This window comes from Dicentrarchus labrax, unplaced genomic scaffold (genome assembly GCF_905237075.1).
Source record: "Dicentrarchus labrax unplaced genomic scaffold, dlabrax2021, whole genome shotgun sequence".
Classification (NCBI taxonomy): Eukaryota; Metazoa; Chordata; class Actinopteri; family Moronidae; genus Dicentrarchus; species Dicentrarchus labrax.
Genome location: NW_026136721.1, coordinates 32,406,487 through 32,419,096, shown reverse-complemented (window position 1 = coordinate 32,419,096; position 12,610 = coordinate 32,406,487). Strand labels below are relative to the sequence as shown.

Here is a 12,610-nt window from a genome sequence, read left to right as displayed (position 1 = left end):
AACTGACAACTTTTGACTCTCAATGTATCTGTATAAGTATCCATCTCTGTACCACCTATAGGCAGTATGGGAGACAGTCAGAGGACAGCTGGTGCGACAGGTCAGTTTGACATAGGTCCATTCAGGAGTCTTCTGAACTTGTACTTCTGTTAGGAGATCAGAAATGCTTTTTGTTAGCTATTGTAACATGTTGTTAAGTGTATGACTTAATTACTCAGTTACATTAATTGTTGAATAGAAACTCTGAAACCCTGGTTAGCACACAAAAAAATAACTCTGCATGCCAATGAGGAAGTAAAATAGATTTGTTTTTCAAGAAAGTAAAGATATCACAGTGTGAACAGTTAAAATAAGTGATACATTAACTCACTCATTGCTTCTGTGAAAAAGACATTAAAGGTGTGAGGGTAAGAGGGTGAGAGGAGTGTTTGTGTGTTTGTTTGTGGAAACTTAACCTCTGGGATATGTGATGGAGCAGGGTTCATCCTCTGATGTCTGCTTATGAGAACACATTCTCCCTTTAGCGTAGGTCACAGTAAAGCAGGTTGATGTGACAGAATCTGGACAAAAATAAATGTAATACATTATTTAGAGTGGTGTACACAGTCACAGTACTTCATGAGCTTTATAATTTAAGCTTCCAGTGCCTGATAATGACATTATTCCTATATTAAGATATGTATAAAAAGGTTTTGTCACATGATAAGAAGCTAAATGTTGTCACTCACCCACTGAGACTTCAGGGGCTATGAGATCCTTGTAGCCTTTGATAGCACAGGAGTATCTGAATGCTTCCTCACTGCTGACCAGCTGTTGGTACCAGGGAGACCAGTCCTGATAGAGAAACTCTCTGTTCTTGTACCAGATGTAGGCTGCAGGGGTTTCAGTCAGAGGACAGCTGGTGCTACACATCAGTGTTACTGTCTGTCCCTCTGTGGCAGGAATCACCTTTACCTGCAGGTCTGAGAAAATGGAAAATGAAATGAGTTTTCATATATATAATATTTTAAGATTCTTAAAGTAATGATTAGTGACAACTTACTGTCAGTTTACCTGAAACACTGAGCTGAATTACACTGTACCAGCAGGGTTGTGGTTGGTCAGTATTCTCTCTGCAGCAGTAAAAGTTTGCATCACTCTCTCTCAGATCATTGATTGTTAGAGTTGGATGATTTTCTTCAGGCTTGTACATTACACGGTTTCCATCTACAGAGAGTTCATTCTGAACAAGTGTAGATCCATTCCAGTGTGCAGTGTACCATTTCATGCTTGAAGTGGGATGTTCAGCTGAGCAGGGCAGATCAACTGATGAACCTGTTAAGGCACAGATCCTGTTTGTCTGTCCCTGAACCCCTTTAACAGAAGATTTTATTAGCAAACATCTGGACAGATTTATACTTCTTATAACATTCTTCTCTACACTAATCACTAACTGATAATACTGTCTCATGCTGTAATGCATCTAATGTATCTCCCTTTAATTTATCTACAAATTAACTCCTACAGCACTGTACATTCCCGAAAAACCTTAAATTTCTTTTCCAGGTCACAATTAATAAGTATTATATAAGAAAGAATAAACAGTCATTCATACCTGAGATGTACAGGATAAAACCATAAACACACATCCAGCTTCTGCTAACAACATGGCTGTCGTAGTCTTCAGCTTCCAATCAGAAAGTTGATTTTATAATTTAATGACCTTATTACAACTGCTGTGTTAATGAAAACTCATAAAACATAAATTATTTAAATGAAAGGTCTAAATCAACAGCAGTCTTCTTACAGAGACAGAGTGGACTGTTGGTCAGTGTGAGGGTGGTTGACAGACAAATTGCATGCAGCTCTGACACCTAAACTTCACTTCCTTCCTCAATATTATTCTTAGTAAAACAAGACCTGTAGTGAAGAATCTATGTGGTGCAGTAGTTATCATACGTCACACTTTGACATTGAAAAGTTGGCATGGTGTTGTTTCTTTCACTTTTGGATTTTATCAAAATCATAATTATTGTTTTATTTTTTCAGTTTGTAATTAATGACATTGTGTCTTCATGCAATATGCAGCAGCAGTGAATGGCATTATATTTTTCATCCAAAAGTTATTAAAGTTGTCAGACTGAGAGCAGAGAAATGTGCCACAGAGTGTGGCAATAATTAGATTAGCTGTGGCCAACCAGTCAGGCCAAAAATAGCTGTATTGTATTTAGAGCTGCATCATCACAAAATACACACACACACTCACACACACACACACACACACACACACACACACACACACACACACACACACACACACACACACACACACACACACACACACACACACACACCTAAACACACACAAACACAAATATCTGAGATGTACAGGATAAAACCCAAACATGGTTTATTTTTCTTGCATTTAGCTACAACACCTCGGTTTAACTTTGAAAACAATCCTTGTGATCTGTTATGACGGACATATTAGTAGACTGATCAATGCAATATGTCTTCACTAACACAGTCTTAGTAATAAATAGAAATTCAACATATCTGTCCACTTGCATCACACCTCTAGAGAAAGCTGGAGATTAGAAGCCTTTAAGTGTGACTGTGAAATCTGCTTATCAGACAGAACAGTTTCCCATTGCGTTCAACAGAAACTTATGTGCTTGGCATTATATTCACACTAAGCTTTACACTTGTCTGTCCCTGCTATGATACTGAAGTCATTCCAGCCACTTAATCTAACACAGGAGGGCCTCTTGCAAAAAAACATGAATTTGTTCAGTTAGAAGACCCTGTCTGGATGGTGGGGTAGAGATCCTCTGTGTGGTCCTTAGAGAAGTGAAGTCTGCCGTAGTGATGGTCATCCTGCTCTGTATGTTGAGCTGAGATGTTTTCATACATGAGATCAGGGTTTATCTGAGGAGACAAGACAAATAAAATTACTTTACATCATATTGCATTGAAAGGTTTGGTTGATTCTCCTATCAGAGTAGTAGTATGGTAGTTAATAGTAATATTTTCTATGGGCTCATTCAAAATATTTTATTGAAGGTTTTCCGATTGTTTTGACATGATGGTGAACAAAAAACCTATATTGGCCTAATATATTGTACAGACATTGATGTACGGAAGCTATTGAATCTGGACTGCAGTAAAAAAAGTTCATTCCAAGATTCATATTGTGTCACACTATAATAACAATATGTCTTTATGTGGCTTAACAATGACACTTGAGAGTGATGGTTTAGCAGGAACATGACCAGGTGCAGGAGATGAGCAAAACTGAAGAGAAGGCTACAGGATCAGAAGGTTGTGATTTAGGTGAGACAGAAAAGAACATGAGAGGCATAAGTTTAAGCTGCTGTCCTGACTGGAAAAAAATGATCATTCTTGTTGAAAAGAAGCAGGATAGAAGAGGATTATATTTTTCTAATGTAGCAGAATTGTTCAAATCCTTTTTTTTACCTTTTTTTTTATGATGTGATGTTTCAGTTCTTGGAGGCTGGCTGGATGTCCTCTTTCTGTCCAGGTGTTTACTTTCAGACCTGAAAGATGGTTAGATTGGTCAGTAAATGTAGAAGAGACATATTATGTCACATTAGGTTACATAACTGACCAACAAAATGTCAGTGTCTTCTAAAGCGAACTCATATTAAAGGACTAGTGTGTAGGACTTAGTGGCATCTAGCGGTGTAATAGCAGGTCGCAACAAGGAGAAACTACAGAGGCTTTACACTTGTCTTGCAGCTCTAAATACAATACAGCAATTTTTTTAGTAAAACAAGACCTGTAGTGAAGTAGTTTATAGTTCCATAGTTAATTGATATAGTGACATTACGTATTCTTGCAACATGCAGCAGCAGTAAATTACATCATATTTTTGACAAAACGTATGTAAAACTGTTAGAGTGAGAGCAAAGAAATGTGAAGCCACATGTTGGTTTGTGGTCTAAAATGAGGAAAAAAATCACTGACAGTGTGGTTATTTTTTCATTGTCTTTCAAAAAAGCTTTATTGAAGTGGAAGTTACAGATACAATGTCTATGATCTTTCAGTTCACCACATCACATGCAGAGCAACATGTATTTTTCACATTTCACTGATTGCTGTAATGATCTTTTCTGGTTCCGTAGGAATATGTTTCCTACGGAGCTGAAGTTTGTTGCCATGCTTCTGGGAACTGCAGTACACAATGTTCTTTTTCTGTTCTGAACTACAACAGACAGAAAAAATAACATGAACACATCAAGTCATATAAAATATTAAGCAAAGCAACTGAGTCCTCATTCTGTTCTTTAACAGTTGAGAGTCAGTCCTCCAGAGGGCGCTATCCTCACAGCACATGATGGTCATTGAGACTTATTTAGAGTACTATGCTGCTGACTGAGGCATCCCCATGCAGCATGTAGCAGTGTACAGCGCTTTATATTCCCATCACAAAGTTGCAGAGTGAGAGCAGAGAGATGTGAAGCATTATGGTGTTTGTATTGGAGGAAACTTCACTCTAAGTATAATGTCTATGATATTTGAATACACTGCAGGTTAGAACATGTTGAGAGCAATATCAGTTTTATAAAAGCTTTTTAACAGTTACAGATACAACTAAAATAACATAATAAAACATGAATAAGTCCATAATAAAGCATTAAATGATTCAATGAGCTGACACCTGACAAAACCATCCCACATGTATTGCTTTACATTGGGGTCTGGAAGAGCCATTGATCAATTTACTTGAGACAAAAGTTATCTGTACAGTAGGACAAGCTACTTAACCTGCCACTAATGTGGATTAAGAACTGTTTGATTTTGCCTTGACAGGACCAGTGAGGAACATTTGGGGGACTCCTGGAGGTCAAATGGTGGCGCAGAAGCCTTGGAATATGAAGAGTCTGGCTTATCAGGTAGAAATGTTCCCACAACGATCCACTGTGGTAGAGGCACTGATTAAAGATGAGTAAGTCCACTAAGTAGATCCTGAATCAGTTGTCTTGTTGGATCTAAAGCTGACAACAGCATAAGCAACATCCTCCTGTTCTTTGGGCTGAGGTGGTCGGACGGTGGAGTAAAGAGGATCTGTCTGGGTCTTGGAGAAATGAACGCTGATATAATGAAGTTCCTCCTGCTCTGCTGGTGGAGCTGAGATGTTTACATGCAAAGGACCAGGGTTTAGCTGATGAGGGGAAAAGACAAATTTTAGTTTTTAGTTGTTTTTTTCCATTGTGAAACACTCAATAGTGAAAACTGGACGGATGAAATCTTTAGGGAGGGTTGGCTGTGTTTAAATAGAGCATTGCACAGTTAGTATTCATCAGCAGTAGTAGATTAGATACCTTAAAGCCTTAGAAAGAATAATGATTCTGTGCTAAATGTATTTATTAATAAAACTGAAAAGAATTGTGTATAAACCATATAAACTGGACTGGACTGACAACACCCATGCTCTCTACAAGAAGGGCCAGATTTGCCTTCACCTGCTGAGGAGACTGAGGTCCTTTGGAGTAAGCAGGGCTTTTTATGACTCTGTGGTTGCTTCAGCCATCTTCTATGCTGTGGTCTGCTGGAGAGGGGGCAGTACGGACAGGGACAGGAAGAGACTCAATAAACTGATCAGGAGAGCGAGCTCTGTACTGGACTGTCCCCTGGACTCCATTGAGGAAGTGGGTGAAAGGAGGATGTTAGTGAAGCTGACATCCATCATGGACAACACCTCTCACTCCCTACATGACACTGTGGGGTCCCTGAGTAGCACCTTCAGCAGCAGACTGTTACACCCACGGTGTGTAAGAAGGAGAGCTTTCGAAGGTCTTTCGTCCCTGCCGCTGTCAGTCTCTACAACACCTGATCAATGTTGTAGTTTCTGCTTTTAATGTATTGGGTAACTAATGTAGCTGTTCAATTTTACATCCAACATTGCCAAAGTGAAACCTTATATCTATTGACACAATGTACTTCTTTGTCAGCAGAAGAATCACTCCATCTGAAGAGAGGCAGGAGAGATGTAAGTGATGTTTTCTAATGCTGCAGAATTTCTAAATTTCTGTTCATTGAGAGGAAGCATTTTTACTTACTGCACTGTGCTCACTGTATTAACAGGAATGAATTGTAAAGAAGTTGAGTAGGAGAGTGTCGGACTTATCAAGAATTAAATGTTGTGCAAGAAGATTGTCGAAATGTTTGATCTTTACCTGCTCCGTGTTGTCCGTTGCTCCAGTTATAGGAGATTGATCTGAAGTCCTCTTTCTTCTGGTTTGTGAAATGAAAGAATATTTAAGTGAGCAAGCAAGTTCAGATTAATTTATTGTCATTGATCTTAAACAGAGTATAGTGTTGCTCACCTAATCCAGTAGACGACCGCGAGAGGTATTATAACCAGGAGAACAGCTCCGACTCCTGCAGCTGCTGCTGGTGTCCATTTTCTTGTTTTACTGTGGACAGTGAGAGTCTTTTCACGAGAGCTGATGTTGTTGTGGGTTTTGACAGCACAGGAGTAGTTTCTTGCATGCTGACTGCTGACTGGGTCTAGAACCAGGTGTTTGTTCTGGTTCTCTGGCAGGGTCAGAGGTTGACTGTTCAGGTACCAGATGTAGTTTGTGTTGTCAGTCAGAGGACAGCTGGTACTGCAGGTCAGTGTGACTCTCTGACCCTCGGTCACCACTGCAGAAGGAGTAAACTTCACTTCCAGACCTGAAAGGTGGTTAGATTGGTCAGTCCTCAAAACTGAAGAAAAACAAAAGATTTAAAGGCCTCTAGCGGTGTGATAGCGGTGTACCACTCCATCACTTCACCCTCCCTTTCTAGACGCAAAGAAGAAACTACAGTGGCAGCGAAAAGAACAACAAAATGTCAACGCTGTTTTCTAGAGCCAGTGTTTGGTTTGTCTCTTCTGGACTACTGTAGAAACATGGTGGTTCAACATGGTGGACTCCATGGAAGGCGACCCGTGGCGTCAGTGCAAAGAAACAGCTCATTCTAAAAAAACAACAATTTCTATATTCAATCCATTGTTGAAGTCACAGTTTTGTGCACCAAAAAACAAAACTAAACTTTTTGAAGTGATCGAACAAAACTCGCTAGTTGTGTTCCACCTTTGCTACTGTGAGATTATATTTGTTTATCAAAAGGAACAAAAAAACAACAACTATTGACTGTGCTCATTTTTAAACCTGCAGGAAGAAGCATTTTCAGACTGCCCTTACAAAAACTAAGTTTTAAGATCTCCATGAAACATAAACAAAAAAAAAACACACAAAACCATTGTTTACAATGACACTGGTACCATGTGCATTGTATTCATTCTACAGAATTACCTGTGACAACCAAAGTCACTCCAGGAGAATCAGACTGTTTCCATTCTCCATTTTGTCGTTGGAGTCTGAATGTGTATTCTGCTGAGTCATTCTTCTTCAGGTTATTGATTCTCAGGATGTGGTGATTCTTCATGTTGTCATAATACTCCACATGACCTGCAGCCTCAATCAGCTCTTTAACTTCTTCCTTCCCACTTCTTGTTATTTTAAACCAAGATTTAGACTGTGGCAGCTGGTGGTAGGGATAAGAATATTCACTTGAAATGTTCACTGAAGAGCCTTGTAGAGCACAGATTCTCCTGCTGATGTAATTCACAGTCCAGCAGTTCTGATCTTTGGTACCTGAAATATAGATAAAATATATTTTCTAAAATAAATGTTGAGGCTTGGATATAATTACTCATTGATCTACTACGAAGTGTGTCTCAGTATTATTAATACAAAAAAAAGAAATAAAGGTTTTCTGATATTTGTGATTATCAGAAATAGAATTGTTTTTTTTGTTTGTTTTTTTATCTTGAGTTGGATAAGTCAACAAACAAGAAAACCAGGACAAAGAAATAAGTCTATTTTTTTATTTTATTTTGTAGATTTCTGCACCTTTTCACTCTCAGCATACATGTTCAGTCATGGTCGTCGCTTCACATCAACTCAAATGCACAAAAAATGAGTCAAAAAAAGTTTTTTTGTAAAAATTGTAAAAATAATTGTCTGTATACTCTATAATACAATAGTTGTGGAACTGTTCACTCAACCCGATTTGTCAAATTTATACTTTCATGAATAGTTTTTTTTTGACAAGACAATGATCATGTTTTCTCTGACTAACATCTAGTGGCTACAAGTCATCACACAGTTTACTTCATGATTTGATGAGAAACAGGAAACACTCATTTTCTATTTTAGATGCACACAGAAAAAAAGAGTTATGAAATATTTACTGTTTTCTATATTGAATCAAATAATGTATTAAACAGTGTTTGAGTTATTTTATCAACCTTTATGCAACATCAGTCACATCATGATATTTCTTATTGCCTTTCATGTGTTCATATTCATGACACCAAAGTCCCATAAGTTAAAACAGACCACATAGTTCGTTAATGTGCTCATACTCACAGACTTCAGCAGAAGGCAGATCCTCGAGGCCTTTTACAGCACAGGAGAAGCTTTCAGCAGAGGAACGGTAAACTGACAACTTTTGACTCTCAATGTATCTGTATAAGTATCCATCTCTGTACCACCTATAGGCAGTTTGGGAGACAGTCAGAGGACAGCTGGTGCGACAGGTCAGTTTGACATAGGTCCATTCAGGAGTCTTTTGAACTTGTACTTCTGTTAAGAGATCAGAAATGCTTTGCGTTAGCTATTGTAACATGTTGTTAAGTGTATGACTTAATTACTCAGTTACATTAATTGTTGAATAGAAACTCTGAAACCCTGGTTAGCACAAAAACAAAAATAACTCTGCGTGTCAATGAGGAAGTAAAAATAGATTTGTTTTTCAAGAAAGTAAAGATATGACAGTGTGAACAGTTAAAATAAGTGATAGATTTACTCACTCATTGCTTCTGTGAAAAAGACATTAAAGGTGTGAGGGTGAGAGGGTGAGAGGAGTGTTTGTGTGTTTGTTTGTGGAAACTTAACCTCTGGGATATGTGATGGAGCACGGTTCATCCTCTGATGTCTGCTTATGAGAACACATTCTCCCTTTAGCGTAGGTCACAGTAAAGCAGGTTGATGTGACAGAATCTGGACAAAAATAAATGTAATACATTATTTAGAGTGGTGTACACAGTCACAGTACTTCATGAGCTTTATAATTTAAGCTTCCAGTGCCTGATAATGACATTATTCCTATATTAAGATATGTATAAAAAGGTTTTGTCACATGATAAGAAGCTAAATGTTGTCACTCACCCACTGAGACTTCAGGGGCTCTGAGATCCTCGTAGCCTTTGATAGCACAGGAGTATCTGACTGCTTCCTCACTGCTGACCAGCTGTTGGTACCAGGGAGACCAGTCCTGATAGAGGAACTCTCTGTTCTTGTACCAGATGTAGGCTGCAGGGGTTTCAGTCAGAGGACAGCTGGTGCTACACATCAGTGTTAATGTCTGTCCCTCTGTGGCAGGAATCACCTTTACCTGCAGGTCTGAGAAAATGGAAAATGAAATGAGTTTTCATATATATAATATTTTAAGATTCTTAAAGTAATGATTAGTGACAACTTACTGTCAGTTTACCTGAAACACTGAGCTGAATTACACTGTACCAGCAGGGTTGTGGTTGGTCAGTATTCTCTCTGCAGCAGTAAAAGTTTGCATCACTCTCTCTCAGATCATTGATTGTTAGAGTTGGATGATTTTCTTCAGGCTTGTACATTACACGGTTTCCATCTACAGAGAGTTCATTCTGAACAAGTGTAGATCCATTCCAGTGTGCAGTGTACCATTTCATGCTTGAAGTGGGATGTTCAGCTGAGCAGGGCAGATCAACTGATGAACCTGTTAAGGCACAGATCCTGTTTGTCTGTCCCTGAACCCCTTTAACAGAAGATTTTATTAGCAAACATCTGGACAGATTTATACTTCTTATAACATTCTTCTCTACACTAATCACTAACTGATAATACTGTCTCATGCTGTAATGCATCTAATGTATCTCCCTTTAATTTATCTACAAATTAACTCCTACAGCACTGTACATTCCCGAAAAACCTTAAATTTCTTTTCCAGGTCACAATTAATAAGTATTATATAAGAAAGAATAAACAGTCATTCATACCTGAGATGTACAGGATAAAACCCATAAACACACATCCAGCTTCTGCTAACAACATGGCTGTCGTAGTCTTCAGCTTCCATTCAGAAAGTTGATTTTATAATTTAATGACCTTATTACAACTGCTGTGTTAATGAAAACTCATAAAACATAAATTATTTAAATGAAAGGTCTAAATCAACAGCAGTCTTCTTATAGAGACAGAGTGGACTGTTGGTCAGTGTGAGGGTGGTTGACAGACGAATTGCATGCAGCTCTGACACCTAAACTTCACTTCCTTCCTCAATATTATTCTTAGTAAAACAAGACCTGTAGTGAAGAATCTATGTGGTGCAGTAGTTATCATACATCACACTTTGACATTGAAAAGTTGGCATGGTGTTGTTTCTTTCACTTTTGGATTTTATCAAAATCATAATTATTGTTTTATTTTTTCAGTTTGTAATTAGTGACATTGTGTCTTCATGCAATACGCAGCAGCAGTGAATGGCATTATATTTTTCATCCAAAAGTTATTAAAGTTGTCAGACTGAGAGCAGAGAAATGTGCCACAGAGTGTGGCAATAATTAGATTAGCTCTGGCCAACCAGTCAGGCCAAAAATAGCTGTATTGTATTTAGAGCTGCATCATCACAAAATACACACACACACTCACACACTCACACACACACACACACACACACACACACACACACACACACACACACACACACACACACACACACACCTAAACACACACAAACACAAATATCTGAGATGTACAGGATAAAACCCAAACATGGTTTATTTTTCTTGCATTTAGCTACAACACCTCGGTTTAACTTTGAAAACAATCCTTGTGATCTGTTATGACGGACATATTAGTAGACTGATCAATGCAATATGTCTTCACACAGTCTTAGTAATAAATAGAAATTCAACATATCTGTCCACTTGCATCACACCTCTAGAGAAAGCTGGAGATTAGAAGCCTTTAAGTGTGACTGTGAAATCTGCTTATCAGACAGAACAGTTTCCCATTGCGTTCAACAGAAACGTATGTGCTTGGCATTATATTCACACTAAGCTTTACACTTGTCTGTCCCTGCTATGATACTGAAGTCATTCCAGCCACTAAATCTAACACAGGAGGGCCTCTTGCAAAAAAACATGAATTTGTTCAGTTAGAAGACCCTGTCTGGATGGTGGAGTAGAGATCCTCTGTGTGGTCCTTAGAGAAGTGAAGTCTGCCGTAGTGATGGTCATCCTGCTCTGTATGTTGAGCTGAGATGTTTTCATCCATGAGATCAGGGTTTATCTGAGGAGACAAGACAAATAAAATTACTTTACATCATATTGCATTGAAAGGTTTGGTTGATTCTCCTATCAGAGTAGTAGTATAGTAGTTAATAGTAATATTTTCTATGGGCTCATTCAAAATATTTTATTGAAGGTTTTCCGATTGTTTTGACATGATGGTGAACAAAAAACCTATATTGGCCTAATATATTGTACAGACATTGATGTACGGAAGCTATTGAATCTGGACTGCAGTAAAAAAAAGTTAATTCCAAGATTCATATTGTGTCACACTATAATAACAATAGTTTTTATGTGGCTTAACAATGACACTTGAGAGTGATGGTTTAGCAGGAACATGACCAGGTGCAGGAGATGAGCAAAACTGAAGAGAAGGCTACAGGATCAGAAGGTTGTGATTTAGGTGAGACAGAAAAGAAGCTGAGAGGCATAAGTTTAAGCTGCTGTCCTGACTGGAAGAAATTATCATTCTTGTTGAAAAGAAGCAGGATAGAAGAGGATTATATTTTTCTAATGTAGCAGAATTGTTCAAATCCTTTTTTTTACCTTTTTTTTTTATGATGTGATGTTTCAGTTCTTGGAGGCTGGCTGGATGTCCTCTTTCTGTCCAGGTGTTTACTTTCAGACCTGAAAGATGGTTAGATTGGTCAGTAAATGTAGAAGAGACATATTATGTCACATTAGGTTACATAACTGACCAACAAAATGTCAGTGTCTTCTAAAGCGAACTCATATTAAAGGACTAGTGTGTAGGACTTAGTGGCATCTAGCGGTGTAATAGCAGGTCGCAACAAGGAGAAACTACAGAGGCTTTACACTTGTCTTGCAGCTCTAAATACAATACAGCAATTTTTTTAGTAAAACAAGACCTGTAGTGAAGTAGTTTATAGTTCCATAGTTAATTGATATAGTGACGTTACGTATTCTTGCAACATGCAGCAGCAGTAAATTACATCATATTTTTGACAAAACGTATGTAAAACTGTTAGAGTGAGAGCAAAGAAATGTGAAGCCACATGTTGGTTTGTGGTCTAAAATGAGGAAAAAAATCACTGACAGTGTGGTTATTTTTTCATTGTCTTTCAAAAAAGCTTTATTGAAGTGGAAGTTACAGATACAATGTCTATGATCTTTCAGTTCACCACATCACATGCAGAGCAACATGTATTTTTCACATTTCACTGATTGCTGTAATGATTTTCTGGTTTTCTGGTTCTGTAGGAATAT

The 12,610-nt window shown here is 38.0% G+C and overlaps 1 protein-coding gene across 1 annotated transcript in view; it reads right to left on the bottom strand.

Annotated features, from left to right (window-relative positions):
- Positions 1–10,234, bottom strand: part of LOC127354553 (uncharacterized) — a 28,598-nt gene extending 18,364 nt beyond the window's left edge. Inside the window, exons 1-6 of the mRNA XM_051384521.1 lie at positions 10,088–10,234; positions 9,547–9,846; positions 9,222–9,455; positions 8,949–9,053; positions 8,421–8,636; positions 7,302–7,643 (exon numbers count right to left, since the gene is read on the bottom strand). Coding sequence (XP_051240481.1) covers positions 7,302–7,643; positions 8,421–8,636; positions 8,949–9,053; positions 9,222–9,455; positions 9,547–9,846; positions 10,088–10,142 — 1,252 coding nt within the window. The 5' untranslated portion in view covers positions 10,143–10,234. The remainder of the gene's footprint in view (positions 1–7,301; positions 7,644–8,420; positions 8,637–8,948; positions 9,054–9,221; positions 9,456–9,546; positions 9,847–10,087) is intronic.
- Between the last annotated feature and the right edge of the window lie 2,376 nt (positions 10,235–12,610).